General features: G+C 48.7%; 1 protein-coding gene across 1 annotated transcript in view; it reads left to right on the top strand.

Moving 5' to 3' along the window:
- LOC137434541 (regulator of G-protein signaling 11-like) overlaps positions 1–20,203 on the top strand; it is a 143,247-nt gene that overhangs the window by 84,955 nt on the left and 38,089 nt on the right. The window contains exon 14 of the mRNA XM_078785664.1: positions 1,889–2,027. Within this exon, the coding sequence (XP_078641790.1) occupies positions 1,889–2,027 (139 nt within the window). The remainder of the gene's footprint in view (positions 1–1,888; positions 2,028–20,203) is intronic.

The following is a 20,203-nucleotide window of genomic DNA, read 5'->3' as shown; positions in this document are numbered from 1 at the left end:
TAATGGAGAGGAAAATGCCTTTCAGGAAATTACATCAAAACATGAACCAAGGTTTTTTTTTTTTTTTTTTTTTTTTTTTTTGTATACAGAGGACAAAGAGAAGGCTCGTTTGTATACAGAGAAGGCTCGTGTAAGAGCTAACACATTAAATACGAAAACATGCACGGACACATAAAACATACAATAAATAAAGGGAGCGGGATACAAGAGGAGGAGAGAGAGGAGAGCATACAAGCACAACAACAGTGGAGAACAGGGATGTTGGCAGATCTGTGGAAGGGAGAGGGCCAGGGATGAGGTGTGGAGGTGGAGGGGGGGGGGAGGGGGGGAGGGTTCACGGTATAAAGCAAATTGACACAACGAGAAATTTCAGGAATGAAGACGGAGATTGAAAGAGGTGGATCTGGGGTGTTTTAACGGGGGTAGAAAAGATCAAGGTTTTGGATGAGGAAAGATAAGAGATGGTGGTGTCCACCAAGTTTTGTCCGAATCTGTGCATAACGTTTTGAGATACCGTCCTAGCCTGTATATTGTTTTTAGCCCTATCTCTCAACGGTGAAGAATCACTTAAAAAAACTAGATGGTATTCATGGAATACTTACCCTGCGCAGTCATCTTGGTGCAGCGAACTCTTCTGTTTCTGAAGGGTTTTTTTTTCCTTTGATCCAATATTGCTGCCAGACCACGTGAGTGATGACATCATAAATTTATGAATTTATGGAGAATTTTCCACCTGTAACGGTAAGTTTTATCAACTGAAGGATGACACAGGAATGCTAAATACTGAGGGAAGGAAAGCACGCTGGTGTTTCAGGTATTAACCCTTCGTCAGACAAGGAGGTGAAACTTCCACCTGTACTTCCACAAAGGTATAACTCGTTACCTCCACCAGTGAAGTGAAGGTGGACGGAGGTTATGTTTTCACCCCTGTCTGTCTTTTGTCTTTTTGTGTTTTGTATTCTATAAATACCATGTAGTTTCAGGAGAATTGCTTTTCACCACTGGATTTCCGGTAAACATGTAGTTGGCTCATTAATGATATTGAGAAAAGGGACAACCTGACCGTCCTACCTGGTCTCATCGAACATGTGACACTACTCCATGCATTGTGTTTGACCCTTATGTCGAGGGTTGAAAGAACCATCTTTACCTTCTCAGGTGTAAAAGACACAGAGTCCAAGAGCAGTTAGGTGCGACAGGGAAGGATGAGTACGAGAGTGAGGGGTTGGGGACATAAGATTTTGAAGGAAACACAGAATTGATTCATTTGGCCTTCTGCTGAAGAGAGGGTAGGGATGGAAGGGGAGTATACTCCAGAGACAGGTGTAACAAGGTGCCACCAGGTTTTAGAAGAGGGAGACGAGTTTGAAAGTTCATTCCTGAGGTTGAACAGATATTGTTTTGTCCCTCTCCTGGGAGTGGACACACGTGTTGCAGACTTTGTGGAATACACTGAGGTTGCCTTCGGTCAGATTTGCCTTCCAGGAAGAGAAGGCAAATTGTTTCAGAGCAACTACCTCGCCACAGAATTCAGTGTACCGTAGGTATAAACACAGCTTTGCCAAGATTATGACTTTTGGATAAACTCTTGAGCATATTCTATCATGTACGTATTATAGCTAAAACCATATAAACAATATAATTTTGTATAATATTAGCAAAGCAACATTTTACCATTTTCTGTTCAATTATATTTCTTCTTGAGACAAATATTCCTACTTTATTGGGTATGATGTTTAATGGTATGAGGAATGTGCAGCATCATGAGAAGATGCACGGCTTAAACATATTTTGCTGTGTAATTTAGTGTTGTTGTTTTTATTGTTTTTTATGGTATAACTCCATCAAGTTTATCATCACTTACTCAAAATAAGTCTGCACTTTGTAGGGAGTTTCTTTCACCCGGGGCGAAGCACTGGATAAACCTGGATGCGCGGACAGTGGCGATGACTGTGGCAGGCATGAAACAACCCTTTCGATTAGTTTTTGAGGAGGCACAGGGCCATATTTACCTTCTGATGAAGAAGGTGAGTTTATACTGGAACACCACACAGCTGCACACTGTAGTCTTTCCTCTGGATTCAGCCTGCGAGGTCGAGAGGGGGGCTCAGATACTGGGCAGGTGTGAGCCCTGAAACATGCCCAGGCTGTGCAGCTACATACACAATGATATGAAACTATGGTTACTAACCGATGCAGTTCCCTCTTTATCCGCTCGCAGCTTATAAAAGTGCTGGTTTGTAGCGAGAGGGATTACTCTGCAATTGCCTGGCTATAAGTCGGTAAGAAAGACAGTATGCTTTATATGACACTGCCTTATATTATGATTGAGGAATGCTTGCTTATCAGAATATCATTCTTTTATAGATGCTGCTGAATTCAAGTGGATTAAAGCTCATGATCTGGAGTTTGTGTGTGGACTCACCTTGATTTTAATCACATTTTAATCCACTTGAATCCTTCGCTTGTGGATCATGGACAAGCTGCTTCGACTCGAGACGTTCTGTGGGGATCCCCAGGTGACGAATGCCGCAGGCCAATGGGGACATTGGTATAGCTCCCTCCAGAACTACATTGCCGTGGTACCTGAGCTGTCTGAGCCGCAAAAGCTCTCGATACTGACCTGCCATGTGAGTGACACTGTCTATGACTACATCTCTCACTGTGAAACGTGTGAGACCGCAGTAGAGACCTTCAAAGACGTCTACGTCAAACCAAGAAGCACCCTGTACGGCCGCAACATGCTCGCGAGTCGACAACAGGATCCGTCGGAGAGCCTCGAACACTACCTCCAGGAGTTGAGACGACTCGGGAAAGATTGCCTGGTGGAACCACGAACGGTCGCGGAGGCGACAGATGATCTAATGCGGGGTGCATTTGTGGCAGGCATTGCTTCACTGACTATAAGGCTAAGGTTGTTCAAGAAAACTACTATGTCGTTTCTGCAAGCATTCGAGCAGGCTCGTGTTTTGCAGCTGGCCCAAACTCGGGCGGAGGCGTACGGCAGCCCTTACATAACCGCGGGGGCAGTTGCCGAGGCTCACGCAGAGCCAGCTCTCCCACCCGATCAATCTATCATTCTTCCGCAGCTCCAGTATCTGCCACCGCGCCACCGGCTGTGGAAGAGGAGAGCTCGAGTGCTGCTGCCACCACTTCTTCTTCTTCAGAAAATGCCAAATGTTACCTCTGCGTCAATAAATGTCACGCTCGGGCGACATTTCCCGCAAGAGATGCTTTATGTCATGATTGTGGTCGGAAAGGCCACTTCGCGAAGGTTTGCCGCACGGCCAAAGCACGGCGCGTGACCCTCGCTGGAACCAACACCTCACGCTTGTCGCGCTCCGGGGACCCGGGAATATCACGCAGTCTGCAAAGCGCCGTGCTGCCAGTACTTTGAAGTACCAGCCAGTGCTCGTGGAAGGGATGCCGGCCGATGCTTTGGTGGACAGCGGAAGTAGTACGAGTTTCGTCAGTCAAGCTCTGGTGCAACGCTATGGATGGACCATGGGACAAGCCACATGTCACAAATGTATTATCCATGTTGGTTCAACGTGAAAGTCAAGCACTCCTGGATCGAAGGGCCTAGGCACATCTTGTTTCAGCTGGACTGCCTCAAGTCCCAGAGGAAGGAGGTGCTGGACCTTGTGATGCCGACTGTGAGAAGATCTGCTTGGTATGCCCACAGTGAAGCCATCCTCCAAACACTGCTGTGCTCTGAGGATCAGAAGGAGAGGACTGAGGGGGTGGAGAGAATCCTGGCCATCAGGGGAGAGGGGGACCCAGACACTCAGCTGGGGGACTCCTCTGTCAGGACCAGAAAGACACCTGACATCAACTGTGATGCTTCCAGCATTGGTAACTTGATCAGCTGGTCAGAAGGTGTGTCAGAGCCACCTCTCACCTGCTCCCTAAGCACCTCGGAGGTGAAGAACTTCATCAACACCCCCATGGTGGTGCTCAACTGGCCTTGCCACACACAAAGCATTGAGAGGGTTGTTAAAATGGTGACTGAGGCTTCTGCTAAGTACTTCTCACAGGAGAAGAGGGATGGAGGCATCAGGGCTCAGGAGGCCAGCAGGAGGCTGATGTCCAAGAATAATAATAATAGTAATAATTCATTTATTTTGTATAGCGCTTTTCCAGAAGCCCAAAGGCGCTTTGACAGAGTGGAAAACATAATGCATAACAATACATGAAAACAACAATTGCAAAAAGACAAGAATCAAGAAAACAAACAGCAGCGATATACGGCATATATATAAGACAAGAATCAAAAAGACAAGACAAGAATCAATAGGGAAATATTTAAAGCAAAAGGAGGGAGAAGGAGAAGAGATAGTCAGGGGTTAAATGCTGTGGGTTGAATGTTGAATGCAGCGTTGAACAGGTGGGTCTTTAGTGATGTTTTGAATGTGGTGAGTGAGGAGGAGTCTCTGATGGTGTGAGGTAGTGAGTTCCAGAGGGTGGGAGCAGCGATGGAGAAGGCCCTGTCCCCCCAGGATCTGAATTTGGTCCGGATGGAGGGGGTCAGGAGGTTGGTACCAGCAGAGCGGAGGTTGCGGGTGGGAGTGTGTCTGGAGAGGAGGTCAGCCAGGTAGGATGGGGCCAGGTTATGGAGGGCTTTGTATGTCAAGAGGAGAATTTTGTACTGGATTCTCTGGGGGATGGGGAGCCAGTGAAGCTTGTAAAGGACGGGGGTGATGTGGTCACGGGTCCGGGAATGAGTGAGTAGACGGGCAGCGGAGTTCTGAATGTATTGGAGTTTATTGGTGATTTTTGAGGGTGAACCATAGAGGAGGCTATTGCAGTAGTCCAGACGGGAGGTGATGAAGGCGTGGATGAGGGTTTCTGCAGCCGTGGAGGAGAGGGATGAGCGGAGACGGGCAATGTTTTTCAGGTGAAAGAAGGCTGACTTTGTGATCTGTTTAGTGTATTTGTCGAAGGAAAGGGTTTGGTCAAAGATGACGCCAAGATTCCGGATGTGAGGGGAGGTGGATACTGGGATACCGTCGATGTTGAGGGCAAAGTCAAATTCAAAGTCGAATGAGTCAAAGCAGGACTTGTGCAACCTGGTAAAGTTCAAGAAGTAAGGAGATTGATCTTTGTAATTGTAACCAGTGATATACATGCAGTTCACCTGTTAATAAATATGTACATTTGATTTGGCTGTGTCAATATGAATGATTTCCCTTATATCTTTTAATATCTTATAAAGGGGTTCGAAAGGGTAAAATTGGCAATTTAGAAATACAAATTGATGTAGGTTAGAGTTATCCTATCCAAAAAATAAACTCATATTTGAATTCCCCATAAAAAACACATACTATAGACACCCCTCATGTTAGGATTTCCTTCAGATTCATTTTGGCACCTGAGTATGATCCGCCCTAATGTCACATTTACCTGGCTTCTTTGGGGCTGTGGGTCCACACCAAGGCTTGTGTACTCTTAACCTTGTTGTGAACAATGTGTCGTATCCCAACGTCAAACTCATGTAAATGGCTAATTTATGTGCGGAAGTGCTTCTTGGGCACGATTTCCTGCGCCGACATGGGCGATTAGAAATGCAATTTGGTAAAGGGGGGAATACACTTTCGGTTTGGGGTCTGGCCAAAATGGCCATCGATCCCCCGGCTCTTTTCCCTAGCTTGACGGCCGATTGTAAACCACAAACTGTGATGTCCCAACGGTGTACTCGTGCCGACACTCAGTACATTGTGGATGAGACTAAGCACTTGCTACAGGAGGGTATTGTAGAGCCGAGTAGGTCTCCATGGAGAGCCCAGGTGCTTGTTGTGCACACGGATAATCACCGGAAGCGCTTGGTCGTCTATTATTCACAGACGATTAATCAATTTACACAATTAGACGTGTATCCTCTAGCCAAAGATAGATGATCTAGTACGGGAGGTGGCTAAGTTCCGCATCTTTAGTACTTTGGATTTGATAAGCGCATATCATCAGATACCTACCTATACGCGAGTCAGACAGGCCATATACAGGGTTCCAGTCTGGACAACGGCTGTATCAATTCCGTCGTATACCGTTTGGGGTAACGAATGGTGTACTTGCTTTCAATGCGCAATCGATGACATATTGGCTGAAGAGTAATTACAGGACATTTTCGTGTACGTGGATAACGTGACGGTTTGCGGACATACCCAGGAGGGCCACAATACTAACTTGAAACGATTCCTGGACGTGGTGCGACAGTACAATCTGACCTTCAATGAGGATAAGTGTCACTATGCTACTGTGGAGGTAGGGGAACTTCTGCAAGCCAAGGGGTGAGCGGGTTGTCGCAGACATTTAAATTCAAACTTGTCCCTGATCCTCTAAATTAATAAAATGTATTGTAATGACAATGAGATAGAAATAGTTTAGTTACTCTCACTCATTTGAACTTTCCCAACCCTGTTTTTCTCCTAGAGAGGGAGATTGAGAAAGAGCAGATGTCTTCATGCACGATCTCATAGGAGCAGTGAATTCTGTTAATTTTGTAAGACAGTTAGAAATCTCTGTTTACATTCGTGGCCGGGAGAGAGGTGAAGATAACGAGGGAAAAGCTGAGCCAAGGAGTGACTGAATCACGAAATGCCTGTTATCTCTCTGAACCTTATTTGACCTCCCTCTTTCATCTCTGACCATAAATAGCCATGCTGCAGAAGATCGGGGAGGCACTCGGTTCATTGCATGTTTGAATGTGTGTAGAATGTAGCGTGGTGATTTCATTTTATTCGTGTATGTGTAACTTGAAATTGAAGTGTGTTCTGTAAATACCTTTGGTACCAGTGAATCGAGAATTCCCATGTGTCATTAAATCAACTGATTGTCTTCTGAAATGAGTTTGGACCTTAATTATTGAGTCAATGAGTATCATTCAAGGCTAAATTAATTAAAATCCCTAACACTACTAAAACAATAGACCTCCTTGGGTACATGGTGTCCAGGGATGAGATAAAGCCTGATGCCGAGCGCCTCCGGCCCTTGCTCGTGATGGCGGCTCCGTGTGATCAGGCGTCTCTGAGGCGTGCCTTAGGGCTTTTTGCACATTATAGCCGGTGGGTCCAAGGTTACTCAGAGAAGATAAGGCCTTTGGTGGATTGTAAGGCCTTCCCTCTCACATGGGCTGCCAAGGACGCCTTTCAACATCTGAAGGAAAATATCGCGGGGGAGTGCGTGACTTCCATTGACGACACAATACCATTCCTAGTTGAGACAGATGCCTCAGACTGCGTGATCACGGCGACCCTCACGCAGGGGGGGTCGACCAGTTGCCTTTTTTTCACATACTTTGGCCCCGACCAAACGCAAGCACTCTGCTATCAAGAAAGAGGCGTATGCGGTCGTTGAGTCTGTCAGACAGTGGCACCATTTGCTTCTGGGCATGAAATTTGATCTCGTGACTGATCAGCAGTCGGTCGCTTTCACGTATGGCCATCGGCACCCACAACGCATCAAGAATGAGAAAATTTATAGGTGGAGGGTAGAACTGGCTGACTATTGCTTTGACATAATCTACCGGCCAGGACGCGAAAATCTGGCGGCTGACGCGTTATCTAGACTGGATTGTGCTGGCATGACCTCTGATGATCCGCGGGTCATACATGAATCATTATGTCATCCGGGTGTTACACGACTTGCCCATTTTGTTCGCTGCTGTAATTTGCCCTTCTCGGTGGATGACGTCAAACGATTATGTCGGAAATGCCCTGTGTGCGCTGAGCTGAAACCTAGGTTTTACAAGCCACCGCCGGGTACCCTTATTCAGGCCGGACGTACTTGGGAGTGATTATGCATTGATTTCAAAGGACCTTTACCATCATCAGGGTCGCTACGGTATATGTTGATGGTTGTGGGCGAATATTCTCACTTTCCTTTTGCATTTCCGTGTTCGGACATGTTGTCTGCCACCATAATTCGGTGCCTCCGTCAGCTGTTTCTCCTGTTCGGGTATCCTGCTTTTGTCTACTCGGATCGGGGTGCTGCTTTTGTGTCTCAGGAGGTGAAGACTTTTCTTGACGAGCGTAGAATTGCTGCCAGTCAGAGGACTCCATATAATCCGCAGGGTAACAGACAGGTGGAGCGTTTTAATGGAGTAGTCTGGAAGGCCGTGGAGATGAGGCTGTGGACGCGGTCATTGGGACTGCAACAATGGCCTCAGGCTTTGCCCGAGGCTTTACATGCGATACGGACTTTACTATGTACGGCGACTAATGAAACACCGCACGAACGCATGTTTCGCTTCCAGCGTCGCAGCGCGAGTGGTCTGTCATTGTCCGGGTGGTTGGCCGAGTCCGGGCCCGTGCTTTTGAAGCGTTCAGTACGTCAAAGTAAGTATGAGCCTTCCGTCGATCTCGTTGATGTGCTGGAGGCGAACCCCGAGTTTGCGAATGTTCGGATGTCCGACGGACGTTTAGTAACCGTGTCAATACGACATTTAGCTCCATGTGGAGAGAGCTCGGGGGTAGGGCCGAGTGATGGGGATACGTCGGGCCCGACTGCCGAGCGCCCATCAGAACCGCTCATAGCCCCGGCACCTGTGCGGTCGGCTCCTGTCACGGACAAGGCCTCTTTGGATCCTGCACAACCCGAAGGAGCCATGACTCACGGGCCGTCGGGGGACTCTGATGGGGGTATTTCGGATTCGCCTTGTTTGACGGCTTCTGAGCGTGGGACTGTGAGCTATTGTACTCGGGCCGGGCTTGAATGTCGCAGGCCACAGCGCTTGGGGTTGTAAAGGATTCCCTTGGATGTGACGTAGACTAGAAGCTGTAGGTTTTTATATATTTTATACATATAGACAAGCGTGCTGGCGGAAACTTAACTGGTGGGTGAATGATATGAAACTATGGTTATTAACCGATGCAGTTCCTTCTTCATCCGCTCGCAGCTTATAAAAGAGCTGGTTTGTAGCGAGATGGATTACTCTGCAATTGCCTGGCTATAAGTGGGTAAGAGAGATAGTATGCTTGATATGACACTGCCTTATATTATGATTGAGGAATGCTTGCTTTCCAGTATATCATTCTTTTATAGATGCTGCTGAATTCATGTGGATTAAAGCTCATGATCTGGAGTGTGTGTGTGGAGTCACCTTCATTTTCATCACACATGCGTACACACATATACACGTCCACACATACATATATATGCACGTACACACATATACACGTACACACATATACAAGTACACACATATACACGCACACATACACACATATACACATACACACATATACAAGTACACACATATACACGTACACACATATACACGTACACACATATACAAGTACACACAAACACACGTACACACATATACACGTCCAAACATATTGTTACAGACGCGGCTTTAGATGTTATATTGACCGAGCGGTGGTGTATTTAACCGCGTCCGAACTGTTACTCCCCGATTAGAACCCGATTCCACCCGACGTTGACCAGATCGCCCCACAGATATTCAATCGGGAAACCTCTAAAGCGACCGAAAGAGAATGAAAAAGAAGAAGAAGAAGAATACGGAGGAAGAACAGATTTATTATACACACACAAGCAATGGATGGAAGAAGCAGTAACACAGCGAATCGTTAACTTACACTATTCATTTTTACTTAACCCCAAGACAACGAGCAGGACAGGACGATCACACTTACACAGGGGATATTGCAGGCAGGTAGGGCTTGAGGTGGATTGCTTGAGAGGGAGGCAGCAGCTCGCAATTCCTCGCGGTTTTGGCGGGAAAACCCTCCGTCGCGTATCCGCTGCGGTAGACGTCACGCGCTGGTTCGGCACACCTGCTCCTCTTCTTGTGGTGGAGCCGTCTCCCTCCTTTCAGCGCGTCTCTCCAAAGCTGGTTTCCTTGCCGAGTACCTCTCCTCTTTGGCTTGGAGCGTTTCGCATCTCACCGCTCCTCTTGGTGCAGCCTCTTTGCTCATCTCCCAGGTCATCTCTTAAAGCAGTCCCTTACAGTCGCTTTTATCACCTCGGGCGAAATCAAGCCGCCGGCTCCGAGGGCACGCCTACCGGGTCGCTCACCGCGGTGCTGATTGGCTGTTAGGGCTGGTTCACTCCTTCCCTCTTATGACGAGGTGGAGACACGCCTTTCTTCTCCGACTCAAAGCACATGGGCAATGGCGGCCTGCGGGATTGAAAACAACTCCCCTTTTGAAAGGAACTTTGGAGAGCGGAGATGTTTGGGGAAATTGGAAGGGCCTACGCTTATTTTGTTTGATACAATGCAAAGTCAATCTAGTGGGAAACACATATTTAGCCTACATGGAATAAGGAAATACACTATTTAAAAGATATATCGTGACCTGCGTGTAAGTTTCATGGAATTAACTAGGAGGACGGCTGCGACCATTATTTACATTAACAGGGTGTTACCATACTTTTGTAACGTTCACATTGTAACGTTTCCACATTCGTTACACTGCACCCTCCTTTCTTCAGGCCCGTACTCGGGCCTACTAAACTTTAACTTAGTGTGACACGTAGGTGTAATTCCCTCTACAATTAACCTGACCCTGAGTGTGACAATCTTAAAACACCAATAAGTATGTCCCCCTATTGCATTGCACCCTGTCTAACAGACTCAAGCCCACAGCTAACCGAATTACGGAATTATTCTCAAACTATACATTTACGGTGGGGAGCATTATTTACAATGACGTGATTTCTTATTTACAACGCAACCCAGGACCTGTGTTTTTTTTTGTTTTTGTTTTTTGTTTCTTTTTAGGGAACAAGAAAAAGAAATTCCTGTTGGGAGGGAGGAGACAGCACGCATTGCATCGATGCACCAGTACCAATACCACCAAAGCACCCAAAAGCACCAAAAGCACCACAAAGCACCAAAAGCACCACAAAGCACCAAAAGCACCACTCGGTGCGCAGTCACCATGGTTCATAATAAACACAACAAAACAACTGGTGGTGGTCTTCTCTTTCTCTGCTGGGCCGATGTTCTTCCCGACGTCTTCTGGCTTCATGCGGCCTAGTTGGAAATAATAAAAAGCACAACTTGTGTCCATTTTTATTTAGGGCCTCAGGGGCCAACTAAGGGTGGTCCACCTGTTTGGCATAGGTGCCTCCTTACCGAGGTCCGCAAGCAAGATTCCCTGGCCACTATGGCCGGTCTCCAACAGAGGTGCCCTGCCCCAGAACCTGGGGTCCATCAAGTGGTACTTGGCCGCAGAACAGCGGTCCATACAGTGGTACATCAACGCAATGCATGCTGGTTCTGGGAATCTCGGGCGCACAATGGCCACCTCACGCACGCTCCCATCGGCACCCAATGGCGCACAGGTCATGTGGGAGACAAAAGAAAGACAATTGAGCGAGGGGTAAGGTCACAAGGGTACACGTCAATAAGGCAATGCAAGGTGAAATGCGTACGGAGGGCGAAGTGAGAAAGCTCGTCCCTACCGTACGTCACCCCCCTGTCACCTACCCTACCCTTGCCCTTGCCCTTACCCCATATGTACAAAATCTACACATTACCAATTCGTCACTACTGTCACGTCTTCCCCATATTTCCCCTATACCAAATTCGTCACCACAATCCCTCTACCTCAAAATTTGCCATCACCAATTCATCATCAATCCTCATAAGGAGGGAGAGATGGAATTACGCACAATGTCACACCCACGTCATGATGCGTCTCACAACCCAAACATTTGCATCATAAAAAATAATCAAAACATGGCATGGTGTGGAGTACCTGTCACCTCAGGTGAGTGGATGCAGATGGTGCGAGGAGATCCTTCATCCTAACTATTTTCTAAATGACTTTAACACACTTTACACTACCCGGGGTCTTTCCCTGCCAATCCATTGGCCAACTTACACTATGGGTTCTAAAAACCAATTCCCATTGACCAAACTGTGGTGCTTCTCAATTTGGGGTCTCACTCCCCCGATTCATCTCCCGGTGCTCTCGCACAATTTCTGGGCTGCGACGTCTAGCTCTCCCAACAGGTCTACCCACCTGCACACCTCCACCACTGTAGTTGCCACCCGAGCTTACCTAGCTCCTCACCCTAACCTATCTAACTGGGGCAGGCCCCTCCTGGCTCTGTCACCCCACTCGGTGCCCTCTGGCACTGGGCTACCCGGGTCCGTCCTCCGGATCCTCGGGCCCCATCCCCAACAACTACTACCGGCTCCCAGAGCCCACCTGCGGCCTCACCTGGCCGACATCCTTACAGTGGTGGAGCGCCCAAACAACTACACACACTAACAGGCTACACGCCCAGCCATTTCCACAACACTAATGCACCCATCCAAATACCATTCTGTCACCCGCACCACAGATGCCAATATCCAACCACAATTTACCTGTACCCTCTACCTAACACTTACACTACCCACCCCGGGTATCCGTGATGGGGGTCCACTCTTCCCCCATTCACACCTTCGCACCATCCACTCCACTCCACATTTTCCACCATTCTCACTCCACGACCATCCATTCCAATACTCCAGATATTCCACACTACCATTTATTCCACACAGCCACATACACCTGTTGTTGCACACCTGTGCCCTCACACCTGGTGCCACCTGCACCCTCCTTTCTTCCTGGACCATTTGGTCAACACAACACGCAATCACCACTACTGCCTCATACACTGCTCCACACTCCTGTTCAGTTGCACACCTGCGCAATCACACCTGTTCCATTCTCACCTGTTCAATCCTCACACACACGGCATCATCTCAGCTAACTACTCCCCTCTGAAACTTGCGCATCCCAGTCGTCCCTTTAAACTATTGCGCTCCCACGTCATTATCATCCACACTAAACTACCTGCGTCCCCACTACAGGTATCAGTCACTAACTAATCTTAACGTTACCTAATGTCAGCTTCGCTAGATCCCTACAATATAACCTAACCCACCCGGGCTAGTTTTCACTGCCATACACCCCATAAGCTATTGCGCATTTGCCCCAACCTGTGAGGGATGGTGGATTTGCCATCCCACCACATCGGGGGTCTCTCCTATCAATTTCGTTCGTCCAGATTCCAACCAATTCAAAAATTTTCCATTTACTGCCAATTCTACTCACTTTTCTAAATTTCGTATCAAATCACTATCACTATCACCATCACCCGTCTACTTATTAGATCCTCTCGGTGCGCCGTGACATCATTAAACTCGGTTCGTAAAGCCGAGCAATGAATTCGGGTGGTTTGGTCGCCTGCAGGTTGAATCCGTCCGGCTTTCGGTTCAAGGGAGGTGGTTTGGTTGGACCGAGATTCCACGCACCATCTCGGCGCGGCACCTTGCGGTCCCGGGCCCGATGGCTCAATCTCCCCCGGTCGGAACCCCGTCCCCACGAGGGGGCACCGTTCCGCTTCCTCCCACTCGCCCTCGAACCGGACCGGTCGCCTCGCCCGACAAAGCCCGGACTCGACCGTGCGGGGCGGGGCCAAGCCCGAATCGGCAACGACGCTTCGAAGAGAAGCGACGCAGCATCGACCCGCGCCGGGCCTCGCACCCAACAACCCTCGCACCGAGCGCTCGCAGCGGCTATCCGTCGCCCTAACCGCTAACCTGGTTACCGTCGATGCTTTACTTGCATGCTTACAAGCATACGCTATCCCTTTCACCCTCACAAAACCTGGCGTTCCAACGCCGTCCGTACATTCCACCAACGCTCTCTCTGTTACACACCACACCTCTTGCGCACACTTCGGTCCACACCTCTCCTCCGTTACGTCCTCCGTAACACTCACCATGGGCGTGCACTCCGTATTGCTCTCACTCCCTGTGTCACACCCCGTACACACCGACGTGCATTCTCGCTCGCACTCGGTTTCACTCCCACACTTTATAACACACCCACTCGCCGACGCACACTTTTTCCTCCCACGCGTGCCATTTCCACTCACACGGGACCCTTCACCAACGCCCGGGTGCTTTCTCGATCCCAAGCGCGCGAAAATTCTTTTGTCGCTAAACATCCTCTTACAAAATCTCCCCGCACAATACACAACAGCACGACTCACCTGGGGGAGCCTTTTCTCCACGCGAACCTGCAAACTTCCATTTGGGTTAAGCACAGCATCGTGATGTGAGCAGGGACTTTGCACATATTCCATTTCTCCCTGCAATTCCCGGGCTACCTCCGTCATCTCTTCAATTTCAATGCCCACTTCCGCTTTTTCTGTACTCACCTCGACGACCGTTGGCTTTAATAAAATTTCCTCTACCTCATCGGTCGTCGGCTTTTCCAAACCCCGTGTCGCGATTTCTACCCCCGTCATTGTACCCGCGCTTTCCTCCGCTTCGCTCAACCAGCGCTTTTCGACCCGCGTTACTTCCTCGTGCACCCCTGGGACCCTTTCACCCAACTTGCGGTCTCTGTCCCTCTGCTCCCTTGCCTCTCTATCGGCCCTCATTCCGTTCGTTGTTGCTTCAATTTGGTTTCCCATTACCCCCATTTTTGCTTCTAGCCTCTCCATAAGGGCCCCCATTTTTCTGCTTTCCATTTTCTCACTATCGTTTTTTTTCTGCATTTCCACCATGAATTGGGTCATGAAGGCTTGCATTTGGGTCGCGCTCATTGGTTCCGCGGCCGTGGCCCCCTCAACCACGTGCGCGAGAGCACCATTTTGTGCGTCTGAAACCTCCGCAACCACATTGCCATTTTTCTCCTCCTCCCTTTCCTCCACATACATTTCCCCGAGGTCCTGGGTCGATTCCACCCTGTCTATCTCTCCCACCGCCATCCGATCGCCTTGATTGTCCATGGCGCGATCTCAAAATTCGGGTTTTGCTTTATAAAACAAAATAAATTTCGGCAGCTTGTAATTTTGAGCGCGTTAAGCACGCTTCGGGTCCGATTTCGGGTCCGATCTCCCTCCTCGACACCAATTGTTACTCTAATAGTACAATTGGTGTTCCAAAATTTGGGCCTAACAAATTTAGTCCCAGGTCCGAATCCAACTCCTGACAACCAAATGTTACAGACGCGGCTTTAGATGTTATATTGACCGAGCGGTGATGTATTTAACCGCGTCCGAACTGTTACTCCCCGATTAGAACCCGATTCCACCCGACGTTGACCAGATCGCCCCACAGATATTCAATCGGGAAACCTCTAAAGCGACCGAAAGAGAATGAAAAAGAAGAAGAAGAAGAATACGGAGGAAGAACAGATTTATTATACACACACAAGCAATGGATGGAAGAAGCAGTAACACAGCGAATCGTTAACTTACACTATTCATTTTTACTTAACCCCAAGACAACGAGCAGGACAGGACGTTCACACTTACACAGGGGATATTGCAGGCAGGTAGGGCTTGAGGTGGATTGCTTGAGAGGGAGGCAGCAGCTCGCAATTCCTCGCGGTTTTGGCAGGAAAACCCTCCGTCGCGTATCCGCTGCGGTAGACGTCACGCGCTGGTTCGGCACACCTGCTCCTCTTCTTGTGGTGGAGCCGTCTCCCTCCTTTCAGCGCGTCTCTCCAAAGCTGGTTTCCTTGCCGAGTACCTCTCCTCTTTGGCTTGGAGCGTTTCACATCTCACCGCTCCTCTTGGTGCAGCCTCTTTGCTCATCTCCCAGGTCATCTCTTAAAGCAGTCCCTTACAGTCGCTTTTATCACCTCGGGCGAAATCAAGCCGCCGGCTCCGAGGGCACGCCTACCGGGTCGCTCACCGCGGTGCTGATTGGCTGTTAGGGCTGGTTCACTCCTTCCCTCTTATGACGAGGTGGAGACACGCCTTTCTTCTCCGACTCAAAGCACATGGGCAATGGCGGCCTGCGGGATTGAAAACAACTCCCCTTTTGAAAGGAACTTTGGAGAGCGGAGATGTTTGGGGAAATTGGAAGGGCCTACGCTTATTTTGTTTGATACAATGCAAAGTCAATCTAGTGGGAAACACATATTTAGCCTACATGGAATAAGGAAATACACTATTTAAAAGATATATCGTGACCTGCGTGTAAGTTTCATGGAATTAACTAGGAGGACGGCTGCGACCATTATTTACATTAACAGGGTGTTACCATACTTTTGTAACGTTCACATTGTAACGTTTCCACATTCGTTACAATATACACGTCCAAACATATACACACCATCAAACCTTTCATCCTCCTCTTTCTTCCCTTTCTTGGAACTCTTCTGCAACATCTGACACACTATCAACTGCTCTCCCTACCTCCCCCTCTCATCCTTCATCTTACCCTACTCCTCCCCTCCCCTGTCCTGTACCCGATGCTCCCCCTCTCTCTTCATTGATGGTATGGACCTCAAACATCCGGGGCCTTCGCTCAAACCTGACTGATCTCTCCATACAGGTTGCTTCTGACAATCCAGACTTGATCTGCTTAACAGAGACTTTCCTCCTTCAAGATGTCTCTGATTCCTTAATATCTCTTCCTGGTTACTCCCTCCTCCGGTATGATAGACCTGAGCCTCGGCCTGGTGGTGGGGTGGCTATCTTTGTCAAAAACTCTCTTCCTCACTCTCCTTGCACTGCCCTCTTTCCTCCTCACCCGCAGGAGTACCTCTGGTTACGCCTTCCTCTCCGCTCCCACCTTTTGTTCATATGTGTTCTGTAGCGTCCCCCAAACAGTGATGACTCCATCTACATTTCACTGTCTGACAACATGGACCAACTTCTATCCACTCATCCCAACTCTCTCTTCCTCATATGTGGTGACTTCAACTGTCATCATGCCACCTGGTTGGGTGTGGGTTCCTCTCTCACCAGTCATGGCACCTCAGCAAAGGACTTCTGTGACTCACTGGGATTGACACAATCTGTCAATTTCCCGACCCGGATCTCAGCCAATGGAGTATCTTCTCTTCTAGACTTGGTTATGACAAACTTCCCTGCTAATGTCTGCTGCTCTTCTTCTGCTCCAATCGGTTCTTCTGATCATGTGCTTGTCAAAGTGGACATCTCTCTGGCCATTCTCAGAGAGCCTCCTCAGCGTCGACGTCTGGCATTTCACTCAGGCCGACTGGGACGGTCTTCAAGCAGCCATCAATCGTCTGGATTGGTCTCCCATCTCCACTGCCTCTGACATCAATTCTTCCTGGGAATTCTTCCAAAGCAAACTGATCTCTCTCATGCACAGATTTATCCCATCTCGCCTTCAGTTGTCTTACCCTTCCTCCCGTCCATGGTACACTGAATCTTGTGGTGAGGCAGTTGCCCTGAAACAACTCGCCTTTGCCTCTTGGAAGGCTAATCCAACTGAAGGCAATCTCAGTTCCTTCCACCATGCTCGGAACAAGTGTGTGTCTACCCTCAGGAGTGCCAGGAAGCACTATCTCTCCTCACTCAAGAATGAACTCTCAAACCTGTCTCCTTCCTCCAAATCCTGGTGGCGTCTGGTCAAATCCGTTTCTGGTGTTTGTTCCGCCTCCATCCCCTCCCTTACCTCAAATGGCCACACAGTTGACATCGCACGTGACAAAGCCGAATGCCTCAACTCTGTGTTCGCCTCAAAATCCTTAGTCCCAAACCGATCTCTCTCTGTTCCCACCTTTCCCAGTCGAACCCAACTGCTCCTGGACTCTGTGTCCTTCTCTCCTGACAAGGTGGAGGAGTTTTTGTCAAACCTCGACTCTGATTCTGCAACTGGACCAGACGGCATCAGCCCACGGGTCCTAAAATCCTGCTCTGCCGCTCTATCTCACCCTCTCTCTGTTCTTTTCACCCTATCTTTTGCTCAAGGTCATCTGCCAGCATCCTGGAAATCAGCTAACATTACCGCTTTACACAAAAAAGGTGCAAAAACAGATCCTTGCAACTACAGACCAATCAGCCTGCTCCCAATCATCAGCAAAGTCATGGAATCCATCATTGCTTCGGATATGAAATCTTTCCTCTTCTCCAATGGCTTGATCTCTGATCATCAATTTGGTTTCAGACCAGGTCACTCTACTCTGGACATGCTGCTTCTGCTGTCTCAACAATGGATGGAGGTCCTCAATGCCAAACAGGAAATCAGAGCTGTCTCCCTTGACATATCACGGGCCTTTGATACGGTCTGGCACCCAGCTCTGCTCACCAAACTCTCCTCCTATGGTATCCATGGAAATCTCCATGCATGGCTTGCGGACTTCCTCTCTGGTCGTATTCAACGTGTGGCCCTGAATGGATTTCTCTCATCTCCCCTTCCTGTTCAGGCTGGAGTTCCCCAAGGAAGTGTGCTGGGCCCTGTGCTTTTTCTGGTCTTTATCAATGATCTCTCCGACTCTCTGGAAAATCCTCTCTATCTCTTTGCTGATGACTCCACTCTCTGCCGCTCCATTCCTCTTCCCTCAGATCGGCAGTCTGCAGCCTCCTCACTCTCTGAAGACCTGGACAAAATCACAGACTGGTCAAACAAGTGGAACATGTCTTTCAATCCTGACAAATCTCACTCTCTTACTATGTCTCTCCGAAAAGATCGACTGGACAACCCTCCCATCTACTTTCTCAACAATCCTCTCCAAGAAGTTCTGTCGCTCAAGCTTTTGGGTCTCACTATCTGCCATGATCTTTCTTGGGAAAACCACATTTCCAAGCTGGCCTCCAAAGCCAGTCGCCGACTGGGCATCCTCCGTCGTGCGAAGTCCTTCCTCGGCACACCTGAGCTCCTCACCACATACAAGGCTTTCATCCGCAGCTCAATGGAATACTGTTCTCCCCTATGGGCTGGTGCTCCTGCCTCACACCTGGCTCGGCTTCACGCTGTTGAATCCAAAGCTTTCAAAATCATTGGAATCTCCCGCGATGAAGCTATCTCTGAGGGCCTTTCACTCACTCACCGCAGGCAGGTCGGTGGTCTTTCTGTCTTCTACCGACTCCTCTCCGGCCAGCTCTCTCTGTGCTCTGTCCCCCAAATATTCCTACAGGTCGCACAAGATCTGCCAGCAACCCTCTGATGGTTAAACTGCCGAAATCTCGGCTCTCTGTTCACCTTCACTCTTTCATTCCTCTTTTCTCCCACCTCTGGAACAAACTCCCACACTCCCTTCAATCCCTCTCCTCCCTCCAGGTCTTTAAAACAGCTGTTCACCACCATCTCTTATCTTCCCCCATCCAAAACCTTGATCTTTTCTACCCCCACGAATTCACCCCAGATCCACCTTGTTTGAAATTCCAACTTCTTTCCTGGAAATCCTGGCAGTGTCCATATGTTTATACCTCTCCCCCCCCCCCCCCCTTTCACATGCCTCCCCCCCAAAGCCCTCTCCCTCCCACAGATCTCTCGATGTCTCCATGTCTCTCGGTCCCTGCTCTCAAATGTTGTGTTTGTGTCCTTCCCCCTCTCTCCCCATCTTGTCTACCGCTCCCGATGTTATTTGTTTTATGTGTCTGTTTGTCTTTCTGTGTGATTAATGTTCGCTCTTTCACGAGCCTCGATCTTGTATACAAAAAAAAACAAAAAAAACAAAAAAACATACACACGTACACACGTACACACGTACACACGTACACACGTACACACGTACACACGTACACACATACACATGTACACATATACACACATACACACAAACATACATACCTCAGCTGCATAGCCACAGAAACACAGACATCGCCGATAAACCCCGCTATGGTCATTGGTCGACGCAACAAGCACAAAGTTGATGCGGTCATCAGTGAGGACCGCAGGGTGATGGTTAGGAGGACCACAGGGTGATGGTTAGGAGGATCGCAGGGTGATGGTTAGGAGGATCGCAGGGTGATGGTGAAGAGGATCGCAGCGTGATGGTGAAGAGGATCGCAGGGTGATGGTGAAGAGGATCGCAGCGTGATGGTTAGGATGACCACAGGGTGATGGTTAGGAGGATTGCACGAGTGATTGGCAGGCGCGAGCAATTGGCAGGCGCGAGTGATTGGCAGGTGTGAGTTTGTCTCCCTCATTATGAATATGGGTCACACGCGTTTTTGTCCGACAGATTTTGTTGAAGAATTTGGTGCATATTCGGATCATCTCTTCCAACACTCATAGACCTTGTCCATGTTTGGACATCACCTGAGAGGTTGTTTTCCGGTCATACAGGTGTTCTTCCATTTTCCCTCTAACCCCCTTACTTTTTATCCTCAACTCGGTTGGAATTGTCTTAATTTGTTCTTTGAGGTTTCTCTCTTTTTGAAATCTTCCTGCTGCTTTGACTCCATTGTTAAATGATGTGTAATTGACGATGTGCTCCCCGTGTCCTGGGTGATTCAACATCTTAAT

This window comes from Myxine glutinosa, chromosome 10 (genome assembly GCF_964187855.1).
Source record: "Myxine glutinosa chromosome 10, kmMyxGlut1.1, whole genome shotgun sequence".
Taxonomy (NCBI): domain Eukaryota; kingdom Metazoa; phylum Chordata; class Myxini; order Myxiniformes; family Myxinidae; genus Myxine; species Myxine glutinosa.
Note: the sequence above shows the minus strand (reverse complement) of the source record. Positions and strands in the feature narration are given on the sequence as shown.